At 39.2% G+C, this 15,599-nt stretch overlaps 1 protein-coding gene across 1 annotated transcript; it reads right to left on the bottom strand.

Annotated features, from left to right (window-relative positions):
* Positions 1–240: 240 nt before the first annotated feature.
* Positions 241–10,010, bottom strand: LOC307074727 (myosin heavy chain, fast skeletal muscle-like; the record flags this gene model as incomplete). The annotated part of the gene is made up of 39 exons (XM_079735001.1): positions 241–261; positions 387–518; positions 601–696; positions 793–897; positions 977–1,147; positions 1,225–1,350; positions 1,432–1,635; positions 1,751–2,059; positions 2,149–2,273; positions 2,358–2,523; positions 2,619–2,802; positions 2,888–3,084; positions 3,168–3,286; positions 3,419–3,545; positions 3,646–4,035; positions 4,126–4,216; positions 4,309–4,454; positions 4,562–4,738; positions 4,844–5,086; positions 5,175–5,430; positions 5,520–5,656; positions 5,736–5,859; positions 5,950–6,067; positions 6,190–6,277; positions 6,403–6,473; positions 6,614–6,914; positions 7,008–7,178; positions 7,295–7,444; positions 7,559–7,677; positions 7,802–7,940; positions 8,038–8,141; positions 8,435–8,533; positions 8,610–8,673; positions 8,765–8,857; positions 8,979–9,093; positions 9,191–9,218; positions 9,304–9,460; positions 9,556–9,699; positions 9,804–10,010. 39 exons carry the CDS (start codon positions 10,008–10,010, stop codon positions 241–243), a joined length of 5,814 nt encoding a protein of 1,937 aa, XP_079591127.1.
* Positions 10,011–15,599: the final 5,589 nt, after the last annotated feature.

The following is a 15,599-nucleotide window of genomic DNA, read 5'->3' as shown; positions in this document are numbered from 1 at the left end:
GCTTGATAGTATGTATTATTTGACAAAAAGTATTTTTATGTTTAACCTTTCGGCCTACAACCAATGACCTATGAGATCCAGCTCTAGTAAGGATAAACCCTATTTGAAGCAAAGTAAGTCAAGCCAAACAAATAAATACACGTCACAACAGTGACAATTAATGCACAGTTTATTGTATGCTATTCACAATTCTTGTCATATTGTGCGACTACAATGTGCAATATTTCAAATGGAAAGGAATTATTCAGCACTGTCCTTTCCCTAAGAGAAAAAGCAAAACAAATGTAGGAATTATATACATATATATATATATATATATTATTTTTTTGTATATTCTAAGATATATATTTGGCAACCATTGGAACTGTATTTTGCCATCCAATTACCTTTCCAGAGTCACGGCTCTTGGCCCTCAGCTTGTTGACCTGAGTTTCAGCGATGTCAGCACGTTCCTCAGCCTCCTCCAGCTCATGTTGAACCTTTCTGCACTTGGACAGGTAAGAGTTGGCCTGCTCCTCCTACAAGAACATTAATATTTTGTTTATAATAAATACTGAAAATGATGCAATAACCAGATTTTGTTATGCAGTTTCTACTTACCGCTTCCTCAGACTGCCTCTTGTATGCCTTCACCTTCAGCTGCAGCTTGTCAACAAGATCCTGGAGTCTGGCACCATTCTTCTTATCTTCCTCAGTCTGATCCACATTTGAAAGTATAAAATCAACATCATGTGGCCTTTAGATTTGATCAAAATCCTATTGCACATATTTGGAGACGTAAGTTTGACGTACCTGGTAGGTGAGTTCCTTGACTCTCCTCTCATATTTGCGGACACCTTTTACAGCATCTGCGCCACGTCTCTGTTCATTATCAACCTCTGCCTCAAGATCACGAACCTTTAGAGAAAATGTAATTAAAAAAACCTTGTCCTGACATTGGACTAATTTTTTAAATGCTGGCTGATTATTGCCTTACTCTGGACTCCAGTTTCTGGAGCTGCTTCTTGCCACCCTTCATGGCCAGGTTCTCAGCCTCATCCAGGCGATGCTGCAGGTCTTTCACTGTGACCTCCAGGTTCTTCTTCATTCTCTCCAGGTGAGAGCTAGTGTCCTGCTCTTTCTTCAGCTCCTCAGCCATCATGGCAGCCTAAAAGGTCAAGTAACATATTCATTAAGAGTTCCATTAAGTTGCAATAATCAGTTAACAAACGAGTGTAGACCTACATCAGTGATGGCCTTCTTGGCCTTCTCTTCAGCATTCCTGGCTTCCTGGACAGTGTCGTCCACTTCACCCTGGACTTGGACCAAGTCAGTCTCAAGCTTCTTCTTTGAGTTCAACAGACTTGTGTTCTGAAACAAATGATTATAAAATGTATTTCAAAACAAGTATGTGTTCTTGTACTCGAATGATAAAATTAGAATGTCGTTTACCTGAGAGTGCAGCAGTCCAACACGCTCGCTGGCGTCCACCAGCTCTTGCTCAGCCACTTTGCGGCCTCTCTCTGTCTGTTCCAGAGCTGCCCTCAGCTCCTCAATTTCAGCCACCATGAGACCGTTCCTACGGTCCACCATGGCAGCCTGCTCCTTCAGGTCTTCTGCAGCTCTGGTGGCATCGTCAAGGTGCAGTTGGGCATCCTAAATAAGGGTGAACATTTATTTTTATTCATGAAATAATGTAAAAAAGAATTAAGACTTAAACTATGAATGGTGGTATACATATCGGAATCTCAAATTATGTTTTGTGTCATACCTTCAGTTGTCCCTGAACATTCCTGAGCTGCTTCTGAGCCTCAGCAGCCTGGCGGTTAGCATGACTCAGCTGGATCTCCATCTCATTCAGGTCTCCCTCCATCTTCTTCTTGATTCTCAGGGCATCATTCCTGCTCCTGACCTCAGAGTCCAGTGTGCTCTGCATAGAGTCAATGACCCTCTGGCTGTTCCTCTTGATCTGCTCCATCTCTTCATCCTTCTCAGCCAGCTTCCTGTCAACCTCACCTTTAATCTGGTTCAGCTCCAGCTGGACACGCAGAATCTTGGACTCTTCATGCTCCAGAGTTCCCTGATGTAAGACACAGATGTATTAGGCACATTTATTAAAAACTTGATACAACATTTTATAATTATGGTTGCTTATTTCATCATCCTTACCTCAGCTTCCTCAAGGGCTGTCTGGATCTCAGACTTCTCAGTCTCCACCTGCTTCTTGGATTTCTCCAGCTCATGGATGCTCTTTCCAGTCTCACCAATTTGTTCAGTCAGATCGGAAATCTCCTCTGCAAAGCAATTTCATGTTTTTATAAGTATGGTTTGCATTTCTTATCCACAGGTACTGTGAATATCACTGAGCATTAACTCACGTTGGAGGTTCTTGTTTTCCCGCTTCAGGGTCTCCAGCTGATCCAAAGTTTCTTCATATGAGTTCTTAATCTTGAACAGCTCAGTGCTGAGAGAACGAGCCTCTTTCTGAGTTCCTTCAAGCTCTGCCTGGCCCTCCTCATATTTCTGCTTCCAGTCGGCCAAAACCTGTACAAAATTGTTAATTAAGTGGTACATGTTTGGCAATTGAAGAAGTATCAGAGGACAATTAATATATATAACATATAATAACAAGTACAAACCTTGTCAAAGTTCCTCTGCTTCTTGTCAAGGTTTGCAGCCAGTCCATTGGCCCTCTCCACATCAACCATGAGGTCCTCCACCTCACCCTGGAGTCTCTGTTTGGTCTTCTCCAGAGAGGCACACTTTGAGTTCACAGCCTCAATCTGTTCCTCAGCCTCCTGAAGGCGCTGGGCAAGCTTTTTCCTGTTAAAGAATAATATGGCTTCACTTGTGTGCATTCATTAAATAGAATGTCTACCTTAGCTAAAGTATAACATTTTTGACTCACTTGGACTCCTCAAGCTCCTCAGTGCGCTGGATAGCATCAGTTTCATACTTGGTCCTCCACTGAGCCACCTCACCGTTGGCCTTGGACATTCCACGCTGCAGCTCAGCCTTGGCCTCCTGCTCCTCCTCAAACTGCTCCCTCAGAAGGTCACAGTCATGGCGGGCTGATTGCACACCATGAGCAAGAGCATTCTTGGCCTGCAAAAATGGACAAAGAGCATGTCAATTCAAGAATAATTTCAATCCTCGTACCCTCAGACTTTAAAAAACAAATGACTTACCTTAACTTCCTCTTCATTTTGCCTCTTCAGCTCCTCAATCTGTTGAGTATAAGCCTGCTTGCCTCTGGTAAGCTGGGAGACAAGAGCTTCCTTCTCCTCAAGCTGACGACCAAACTCGCCTAGATGGAGGTGGAACAGGAAATATTGATTAAGTTGTAAAATAGAAAATGTTGATTCAATTATTTATATAAAAGCGTCTCTTCAGGCTCCTGATTAAATACATTAATGATGAATAAAAATGACTTATGTACCGTTTTCTGTCAACAGCCTTGCTCTCTGAGCACTGATGTCATTTATCTGGCGAACATTCTCATCACTCTTAGCCTTGATTTCACTGAGTTGGTCCTCAAGGGTACGGCATATCTTCTCCAGATTTCCCTGGCGATTAAAAAAGTATCAATTTAAAAACAATGTTAATTGATTGCTGCTTATTTATTATTATTTATTAATAAGATGAAGGCATTGAGGAATAACTTACCTTGGCTTTCGAAACGTTTTCCATGTTGCTGGAGAGGTCGTCAATCTCCATCTTGTACTCGCTCTTCTCCTTCTCAAGCTTCTGCTTGACACGCTGGAGGTTGTCAATCTGCTCTCCCAGCTCTGCTACACTGTCAGCCTGCTTCTTACGCAGAGCAGCAGCAGTGGCTTCATGCTGCAGGGTGGACTCCTCAAGGTCACGACGCAGCTTCTGGAACTCAGCCTCACGCTTCTTGTTCATCTCAATCTGAGCAGAAGTGGCTCCACCAGCCTCCTCAAGCCTCTCACTGATCTCTTCAAGTTCCCTGGAGAGATCAGCTCTCTGCTTCTCAACCTTGGCACGAGCAGCACGCTCAGCCTCAATCTCTTCCTCCAGTTCCTCAATACGGGCCTAAATAATACACAAATATTTAGCTCAATCTCCAAGTATATAATTTCAGAAAGTTTATATTAAAATAATTAACTTGATTAATTTTCGCACCTGAAGCTCCTTGATCTTTTTCTGAAGCTGAGCACCCAGTGACTGCTCATCCTCAATCTTGCTCAGAAGCTGGCTGATCTCAAAGTCCTTCCTGCAAATAATTAATAGGAAAAATGTTCAACTATCTCAAAAAAATCATATGCACTTAACCCTATTGTTATTCTTAAAATACAAATGTCTTACTTCTTGATTTTCTCGTCAGACTGCTGTTTGTCGTTCTCAAGGTCCATGACAGTTTCCTGTGCCAGTTTCAGATCACCCTCAAGCTTTCTCTTGGATCTCTCAAGGTCCATACGGAGCTTCTTTTCTTGCTCCAGAGAACCTTCAAGCTGGATGTCAATAATTAAAATTATTTAAGAACAATATAATGTTATATTGTTTATTCAATCAACTGCATTACTGATATTCATTGAATGTTTCCATAAGCTGTTCTCACATCATCCACTTGCTGTTCAAGCTTGGTCTTGGCCTTGGTCAGAGTGTTGACTTTGTCTTCCTCTGCCTGCAGGTCATCAAGAGTCTGCTGGTGTGACTCTTGGAGGGCTTTCTTCTCCTTTGTCAACTTAGCAACGCTCTCATCCTGAGAGGCCATCTCCTCTGTAAGGTTCTTCACCTGAACAGAACAAAATCACATGTCATACTTGCTCATAAGTAAAGTGAAACCTTCCCTTGTACTCTATAACGGTTTGGACAATGTTAATGACATTTTTTTACAAACCTTGTTCTCAGTGGCATGTTTCTCCTTCTCCACTTTGGCCAAGGTAAGCTCCAGGTCATCAATGTCCTTCTTGAGCTCAGAGCACTCATCCTCCAGTTTCCTCTTCTTGGCAGTCAGCTCAGCATTGATTTCCTCCTCATCCTCCAGTCTCTCAGTTGTCTCCTTGAGTTTGGCCTCCAGCTGGATCTTACCTTTGATAAGTCCTTCACACCTCTCCTCAGCATCATTCAGATTCTCTCCTTCCTGTATGATATTTACATATGTAAAACATGTCAGATCACATGTATCTCAATGATTCCACACATAAAATCAAAATATTCTTTTTACTTACAGAAGCCACTTGCAGTGCAAGATCATTCTTCTCCTGCAGTAGAGAAACCATCTTCTCCTCAAGTTCCTTCTTCTTGGCCAGGGCAGCTGCCAGGTCTATCTTCATCTTTTCATAATTATCCTTCATATTGGCAAGCTCCTTCTCGGTTTCAGCACTCTTCAGAAGAGGCTTGATCTTGTAGTACACCTTCATCCATGGCCAGTGCTTGACATTCATGAATGAGCGAACGTTGTACTGAATAGTGTAGATGGCTTCCCTATAAAATACAATAAACCAATCATATAAAGGTTTCACTCAGGAGCCAGAAACCTTTTTGAATTTTCAGCACGATGTTTAAAAACATACCGCCTCTCTGTCATCTTCACATACTCCTTTCTCATGACATAACCTCTGCAGAGAGCCTGAATCATTCCGACCAGAGCAGCCAGCTTCTCATCTCGCATCTCCTCAAGAGTACCCAGAAGACCAGCTTTGAAGAACACCTTAATGTAAGAAAATACATTTGTCAGCGAGTAACTTTAAATCAAACATTAACATAGTTTTTGACAGCAATAAACAGACCTTGGTGTGTCCAAATTTGTACTCATCATGAGGCACATCAATGGACCCAAGGAGTTTCTCAGATGCCTTCTTGTTGTCAATAAACTGGCCCTCAGGAATTACACTGGCATTCAGTACTTTGTACCTGAAGAAAACCATTGTAATGTTTTTAACATAAACTTTAATGTTTAATGGCATTTGTTAAGTTGTCACTGAAAAATCCCTGATTAAATACCTCTGCTTGAAGTCAGCGTAGAGGATTCTGCTGGGGAAGCCCTTTCTGCAGATTCTGATGCCCTCCAGTACACCGTTACACCTCAGCTGGTGGATTACCAGGAAGTTCTCCATGAGTCCTGTGTTTTGTCAGATTCTTGTTATTAATATTATTAGTTTGGCATAGCAATGCTGGTAAACCCTGACTAAAATGTAGTATTGTGATGCAAACACTATGAACATTTACTAGTAGTCAATGTACCTGGAGTTTTTGACTCATTGGGAATCAGGCAACGCACAAAGTGAGGATGGGTGCTCCTCAAGTTGGTCATCAGTTTGCCCAAGTTCTCCTGTAGACATGAAAAATAAATGAATTCAGTAAAACTTGTTTCGGCAAAAACTATTCAAAAATGGTATATACATATAAGTAACTAAGTTACGTATGCTTGACATTACTTTGTGTGTTTACCCTTACCCTGAACTGTGAGGACACCGTCTGCATGGAGCCACCCTTCTTCTTGCCTCCCTTCTTTGCACCCCCAGTCTCTGGTTTAAATTATTGGTTATTACTCAGTTATTTTTTAACATACCAATTTTATCAAGAAGCACAACAAGTGGCTGGGAATAAATGGTTATCAGAATATCCCTTATCCCTAAAAACTACTTTTCCAAAATGTGAGCCTTACCTTCAACTACAGGTGGGTACAGGACAGGCAGCAGTTTGTTTGAGGACTTCTGGTACAGCTGAATAACAGAGTCATTCAGGGGATCCTTGTTCTTGTCCAGCCAGCCACTGATGTTGTAGTCCACGGTACCAGCATAGTGCACCAGGGAGAAGTGGGCCTCAGCCTTGCCCTTTCCTGGCTTGGGCTTCTCAAATGCTCTGTTCTTGCCAAGATGCTGGTCATACAGCTTGTTCTTGAAGGTAGTGTCTGAGGCCTTGGGGAACATGCACTCCTCTTCCAGGATCGAGAAGATGCCCATTGGCTTAGGAGAAAAAAGGATAGATGAGAAATTATGAAAAGTACCATTTTAGCCACACAAATAAAAATTATATATATTTATAATATTGAAATGTACCTTCTCAATAAGCTCAATGCAGGCAGCCAAGTCCATGCCAAAGTCAATGAACTCCCAGATAATACCCTCCTTCTTGTACTCCTCTTGCTCCAGGACGAACATGTGGTGGTTGAAGAACTGTTGCAGTTTCTCATTGGTGAAGTTGATGCACAGCTGCTCCATGCTGTTGTACTAGATGGGGACATTTCATAAACCAACCATGACTAGCTGTCTACAAATGCTATTGAATATTCCGTACGAATTAAGGAAATTCCATCAGAAATGCTGCCACTTATTGATCAACTTACATCAAAAATCTCAAAACCAGCAATGTCCAGCACACCAATGTAAAATTGTCTTGCTTGCTTGGTGTCCAGCATCTGGTTGATACGGATGACCATCCACAAGAACATCCTCTCATAGATAGACTTGGCCAGGGCACTCACTGAGTTGTTGACCTGAAATTACATTTTCTTCTAAAATTATCAAAAATATTCATCTCATAATTGACCATTGCATCCTGTTTTCCACAAATTGTATCATATTTTGTTAACACATTGTGTTTTTCTTACCTGAGGAACAGTCTGTCCCTTGGTGACATACTCATTTCCGACCTTCACTCTTGGGTAGCAAAGAGCCTTGAGCATATCAGCAGAGTTCAGACCCAGTAGATAGGAAATCTTGTCGGCCTCTACAAAGTTAACATAAAAAATTAATGTCTTATTGTTCTGTATAATAATGTCTTAAAATGTATAACAAGCAAATGTACACGATAATGCCCTCTAGTGCACTCATGCATACATGTTAATGGTTACCTTCATTGCCATCTGGCTCAGCCTGCTCCTCACGCTGCTTCTGCTTGAACTTCATGTTACCGTGGTGAAGCACAGCACCAGTAAACTTAAAGATTGCCATCTTCTCCTCATTGTTGAAGCCCAGAATATCAATAGCAGCCTGTGTTGAAAACAAGGCACATTTTGAAAATATTTTGGAACATATATGGCATGTGGAAAAATAAATAAATATATGTGTTTTCCAAATAACCACTGACATCAGTTGCATCCAGCTCCTCTTTGTCATCAATGCTGGCCACAGTGATCTGACCCTGACTGCACATTGGGAAGTCATAGGGGTTGGTGGTGATGAGGGTCATTTCTGAGGGATTGAACAAATGTCATTTTCTGCTCACATTTTGTAAATCTTGTTTTTCATCTATATTCTGCTACCTTTAAAAAAAAAAGAAGATCATCTTGCTTTGCACTTACATGCTATGTGTGTTACCATAGTTTTCCTATCTATACTATCTTTTCCCCCAAAACTTCCCCAAAAACGCTCCTTTCCCATTGTTGAATTCAGAAGACATATCTACATATAAAATCAAGTTAAAATGGATGATTTGTATTCTCATCTTAATGTAATTTACATCTCTTACTATCAAAAAATCTCACCAATGAGCTCAGGCTTGTGGTTGGTCATCATCTGGTAGAAGATGTGATAGCCTCTCTCATCGGGAAGCTGGAATGTCACTCTGGACTTCTCCAGCAGATCTATAAGGCCCATTCATATATCAAAACCTATTCCGCTAAAAATCTTGGTTAAACAATGCACATGACTTTTACTTACATGTCTCAATGTCAGCACTGGACAGTTTGCCAGTTGCGTGGAAATGAATTCTGATGAATTTACCCTGTTTTTTAAAAATAAATCGTTTTTACTTCCTCAAAATAGTGTTCAAAAACTAAGGAGCATCTTCAGGGAGGAATTCTTCTCATACTTACAAAACGGGAGGAGTTGTCATTTCTCACAGTCTTGGCATTACCATAGGCCTCCAGCAGGGGATTGGCTGCAATAATCTGGTCCTCCAGTGACCCCTTTAATCAAATATAAAATGTTAATACCTTTTTATTGAATCATATTTACATTTTTTATGTTGTTATGATGTAATTTCTCTATGTATTAATTCATTGATTTAATATATATTTTTAAAGATACCTGTATCTTTCCAGCGCCTGCATCTTTCTTCTTTTCTCCTCCACCCACTGAGATGGTAGCAAAGTACTGGATGACACGCTTGGTGTTCACCGTCTTTCCAGCACCGGATTCTCCACTGGGTATGAAAAGAAGAATAAAGTACATTTTGACATGTTTTCCGATGTAGGATTCATTGTAATATATCTATATCATGTTTGCAGAATCAAACTTACGTGATGAGGACTGACTGGTTCTCTCTATCTATAAAACAAATGTATCAAACATTGCATGAGTATGGCCTTTAATACTAAGAACAAGATAAGATTAGGACTTTGAACTTGCATACCAGTGAGCATGTTCTGGAAGGCGTTGTCAGAGACAGAGAAGATGTGGGGTGGAGCCTCCATACGCTTCTTGCCTCTGTAGGCATTGACAACCGACTGATCGTACACTGGGAGCCACTTGTAGGGGTTTACAGTGGCACAGAACAGCCCAGAGTAGGTCTGAAGGAGATCACAGTGACAGTTTCAAAGTAAATTATATATTATATTATTATATATATATTTTGTATTTTCATTTAGAATGTTACATATCTTACGTAGATCATCCATGCTGCATAACGCTCTGCAAGGTTATACAACACAGAGGCTTCATTGAGATGGGTCATCATGGCCATGTCCTCAATTTTGTCGTACTTGGGAGGGTTCATGGGTGTGACATCGTCCTCCTTGACTGTCCTCTCCTGAAATATGGAAACCCATTTTTAGTTTTCTTAGCAATGCAACTTTCACTTTTGCACTGTTGATACCAACAACTTAGCCCATGCTATGATCAACCTCTACCTACCTCCTTTGTAGCCAAAACTGTGACGGTGACTTTGCCAGCGTCTCTCTTAGTGATGGTACACTTGACGTACAGTTCCTTAACATCAGTCACATATGCAGCAGCCTTCGCATCGAATGGCGCGCTCTGGGCCGCAATCCTCTCCTTCTCTGGCTTCCGGAGGTAAATGGCAGCCTCGCCATAAATGGCCATCTCTGCGTCCGTACTCATGATGGAGGCTTATTTCATGAAAACAAACAAATTAATTCATTTATTTTAACCAACATGTATAAATGGCTTCAAGAAGGTTTTGAGATGTTGTTCATTGATGAGATATTTAATTATTCTTACCGTTTTTCTTCCCTCTAATCGAAGAAGATTTTTTTCCTTTAAAATAAAGATCAGTATTATTATTATTATTATTATTATTATTATTATTATTGTTAAATCATGTGTAAAAGTAACAGTCTAATTTCACCGACTTAAATCGTACATTAAGAGTTTGTTCGATAAATCTAAAAAAATATTTTAACGGTTCCAGTAAAGATGCAATTTTTTCTGTGTATTTAAATATAACTTATATTTACACATACTTATTTCAACGTTTCATTATGTTTAAAAAACAAAATAATTAAAAAGAAAAATTCAGAAAAGATGTAGATAAAAGACACCTACAAATGTCCACTCTAAGGACTTCTAAAATATAACTAACAAGAAGATTAAGTGGAAAAAGCTATTTGAATGTAAACAAAACTAGGTAGTCATTTTAATAAGCAATGATCCTAAACGGTATCCAAAAGACATGTAAATGAAAAGCATTCTTCATGATTTTCTTTTAAGAGGTAGGTAAATAGGAATATTTTCAATAAACGAAAATAACCTCAATGAAAAAAAGTGTGTATGATTCTCCAATCCAATGCAGTAATCTCCTCTACACAGCAGCTGAAGCATCAGTCTTACTTACCACCAGTTGTAATAACTGAAATCCCCTGCAGTCTATCCATCTCCTCTTGTGGCCTCTTATATAGAGGTTGTTCTGCAGTCCAGGCAGAAACTAAATAAGGGCAGATCTTCTAATGGCTGTTTTATTTAGCTTTGCATTGGATGTGTTCATTGGCACAGCATATTTGTATATAAGTTACAATAATATTAAATGTGTTATGGAGCAAAAATAGAGGAGCCATGTGAAAAAATCGGTAGTTCCATAATTGTGACTCAAGTGTACAAAGGTGAATAAAGTCTTATGGATGCATATTGCTTTTCAACCTGTGTGTGTGTGTGTGTGTGGGGGGGGGGGGGATGCAATGTGTATCAAATCACCCTGGAGGCTGCCAAACACACTGCAAACGGCAGCCAGCAAAATGGTTTTGATCATTTGCATGCAAAGAATTGATGTGACTTGATGGGGAAAATGAAAAAAGACTTAACCTTTTTGTTATGCATATTCCTAACAGATGTTTTAAGTGCTTGTATACTTGTATCCGCAGGTGTAGGATACACGCTCATCATCCCTATCCCTATATTATTAGATATATCATGTGCATATCCGTTCCAAAACTATCTTTAGTATAATTTACTTTAATTTACAGAATAAAAGATGAAGAAGTAGTTTGAGATTCAATAAATATCCTAATTCAAGTCCATATTGCAACATTGCAACTGTCACCAGATATCCACTTTTGGCATGGTTAGAGTATATCAACTTTAATGACATGATGCCAAGGAATAGTGATGAATGTATTTATAATTTTTTTAAGATTGTGTTTCCATTCAGCTTTGCTTAAATTATTTATTTTATCTACAATGATAGGGATTATAAACTGAAGACATTAAATCTAATGTGCAAAAGGGGACATCAAGGGAATAGGATGTTTACTTGTTTTTTTACCTCCTTATTCTATTGTATGAAAATACTTTTTATTGTACTTTTGTTTGATGTCTTACTTATGGAAAGTTATTTTTGTTACAGTTTATCGTTTACCTTAATGTCTGAGTGCTTGACCAAACATAAATACATCAGTGGCACATTGCTTCCTATTTGGCTGACAGAAAGGACATTAAGATTGACGAGACTTTATTGGTGTGTAACCAGTCAAAAGCAATTATATTTATATTGGCATCTATACACATAGAGCATTTCAACACATCATATCTAAAATTGTCGTAGATATTGAACTTCACTGCAGCTGCCAGTTGTAAATAAATGAGGTCTGATTAATGAACATTGGGGGGAGAGTGAGAAGTGTTATGGGAAAGAGAATACTGTTTAGCCTCTTTAATAGACATGTATTTTAATTGGATATTTGTTTTGCAAGGGGTCATATTTCAGGATGTCTTGGAAGGAGGAATCTCATACTCAGACTGGTCCGTCTTTGTGACTAAACAAACGTTTAGTGACAAAAACAAACACTAGATGGGGAGCTTCCAAAAGTGGATGTCCACAAGGATTAAACAATCCAAGTTGTCTCTGATTTTCAGTGTTTTAAATTATATTTATATATATATATATATATATATATATATATACATACTGCTGAGTCTTTCTCGCAGCCATGTTTTCTAATTATCTTTTGTAGGTGTTACGATTCCTCTCAAGCATTAAATTATAATTCTTGCTCTCTCGTTGGATTAAGGTTGCCACTGTCATTGACAGTCGTTTCACATTGCAGGATTTGGACTCCCACCAGGACCAGATATTAAACCTGCTAGAAATTCCCCTGGGCTCTGCAACGCATCGTTGAGGCTCTCAGATTGCATATTTTCAGTTCACACTTCACGAACATCCCTGAGTTGATGCCATATGCCTCCAACTTGGGGCTTCTTCTTTGAATTCAAAATGGTGTATCTGACTGAAAAATCAGTCTAGAAGTGTGTAGCGTGAACTCTAACCTTTTACTATTCAAACCCAAATTAAGCGTTGAGCGTTTAACTGGTAACTCAAGTGCTTTAGAGCAAACTTTTGCATGAGTTTTACATTTTGTATTGTATTACTCAAGTATCCAATGTTCACAAATTAAAAAGACATACACATTCTAAAGCTTTACTTATATCCGTTGAATTTCCTTTCACATCGCCCAACTAACCCAACTTTCTTATCATCTTTACTGCAGTCATCATCACCCACATGCACAGATACACAAGCTCATTGCTCCTGTCTGTTTACCATTCTTGATTTATAATTTTGATAGCTATATATCATATTCATTTCTGTTTTTAAACTATATTCACTATCATGTACCTTCTTGGATGGATGAAAAGATGTTTGGGCATCTATCTATAAATAATTCTGGTTCACATTGCAGCTGAGCCCAGAGATACCTTTTGGATTGGTTTCTTGGCATCAGACTATATCAACTGGAATAACCTGCCAAGGAATAATGTTGCATCTGCTTACATTGATATTTTCAGATTGCATTTCCATATGTCAGGGTGTCTGCTGGGTTGTAAAAGGTAGTAAATGGTAGTAAATGAAATGAGCAAAAATTTAAAAGTAATAAGTGTCATCTGACGAGGTATTACATTTTCGAACCCCCCTCCAAGTAGGTAAGTGCAGGCCTATCTCCTAAAATTCATGGATTTATTTATATGTTGCGAGTAGGACCCGAGTGATATCAATGATGTGACTTGGTGTTCGTTCACTCACTGAAACCGTCGTCAATTAGCTCGTTGATCAACTTGGTTGAAAATTTGATGCGTTGCTCTTCATTCAAATGTCCAGCCTATGTCTTCTAATCATTATACAATTTTTACTTTTTGACATATTGATTAAAAACTATGGACCAAGGCCAATTGTGAGATAATGATTAATCTAACTAAAACTAATGCAGCTGTAGATCTTTCTGCTCTGTGCAAGCACTCAGTTATTACTAATACAGGCTTGGCTCTTTTTCTTTATGTTCTTCGAACCAGGGGTTCCCCATGAAGCATTGGGACGGCTTACTGGTCCTACAGAGGCCTCATGCATGAGAATAAGACATATTCAAGATGAGCCAAACATTGTGTTTCAGTGAGAGATAAGTTTTATATAAAAAAAACATTAAAATATCATCCTCATTCAAAGAACTCAACAATATATTCAAAACAATGTTAAAAAATAACAATATTTGGTTTACAATGAACAGAAATATCTACATTTTACAACATTCATGATATGCAGCAATATTCTCTCGGTTGAGTTTATGGACACGATTGTAAATCAGCGGTTGGAGTTGCTTCATGTCATGCTTCAACTCTAGACTAAAGCACACTAGAAGGCTGTAACATGATTGTAAAGCCTACGTAACAGTACAGTCAAATGCGAAAGATAAACCCTACATTCACTCATTCATACTGTATAGATGATAACCCCTACATTCAGTCATTCATAATGTTTAGATGTGTCTACCACAGCTACCCATAAAGAGCCACATCTCTGGCCCAGAGTGCAGCCCCCTCATGCCTGAACATGTGCCAGCTGGGCCCATTTGTAATTACCGATGACCACTAAACCTGGCCAGAATCCATGGTGAGCAGCCTGTGAACACCAGGCACTTACACATCAGTTGTAAATACATGTGGTCTGATTCATGACTTTGAGAGGAGAGTGAGAAGCATAATAGGAAAGAAAATACTGTTTCGCTGCTTTAATAGAGTTGTATAATTATTCTGTATTTGTTGTAGTATTGCAGTCTCTTTACTCCAAACTACCACGCGAGATATGACGCTTCTAAAATTGGATCCTCGCCACATTTAGCCATCCAGGTCATTTGTAGTGAATAACAAATAGTAAAATACATATATTATATATTCATATATATATACGTGTATATATACAGTACATAATATTGTATGCAGAGCCTTTATCCTAGCCATGTTTGCTGATTATCCAATGTAGGTGTGACGTCTACTCCTCCATTTCTCCTCTCGCCAATGTCTTGCACTCTCATTGGCTGAAGGTCTTCCCTCCTGACAATTGCAACACCTTTCAATCCGCAGGATTTGGACTCCCATACGGGTCCAGACATTAAAGCTGCTCTATTTCTCCCATGAAGACTCATTCACCAACGCTAATAAAGATTTATTTTGAATGATTACATAAAAGAGAATATTTTGCTATTAAGATATTTTAAGAATGCATTGCCATACGTCAAGGTGCCTGCAGAGTTGTAAAAGGTGTTAAAAGGTAGTCAATATAATTAGCAAAAATTAAGGCGATTAAAAAGTTTTAAAAAGTAATGAACGTCATCTGACAAGGTATTACATTATGTAACCCCCTCCAAGTAGGCCTCTGAGTCCTTCAATTTGTGCTCAGTGAAGGTCTACCTCCTAAAATGTGTTATATTTTGATGCGGAGCTATTCATTCAAATTTCCAGCCTATGTCTTCTAATAATTATGCGATTTCTTCGTTTTGACAGATTGATTTTAAACTATGGACCAAAGCCCATTGTGACATCTTGATTAATCCAACTACAACCAAGCCAGCTGTAGATCTTACTGATCAGTGGTAGCACTCAGGTAATTGTAATATAGGCTCTTTTCTTTGTGTGCCTCTTCAAACTCGTGTGAGAACTTACGCAGCCCCTCTGGGGTCACATCATTGAAAACAGAAACATTGACGTGTAAATCTGTGCAGACAGTTTTAAACCGCTCCCTCGGATTCCGAAACCGTGCAAACTGTTTTGTAATTCCGTTCCCTCGGATTCCTAATTTGTGCGCATGGATTTGGTTTGTTCTAGGAAGCAGGGGTTCCCCATGAAGTATTGTGACGGCTTGTTTGTCCTACACAGACCTCGTGCATGAGTATAAGACATATTCAAGATGTGCCAAACATGGTGTTTCAG

Source organism: Pollachius pollachius, assembly GCF_949987615.1.
Source record: "Pollachius pollachius genome assembly, chromosome: 4".
Taxonomy (NCBI): Eukaryota; Metazoa; Chordata; class Actinopteri; order Gadiformes; family Gadidae; genus Pollachius; species Pollachius pollachius.
Note: the sequence above shows the minus strand (reverse complement) of the source record. Positions and strands in the feature narration are given on the sequence as shown.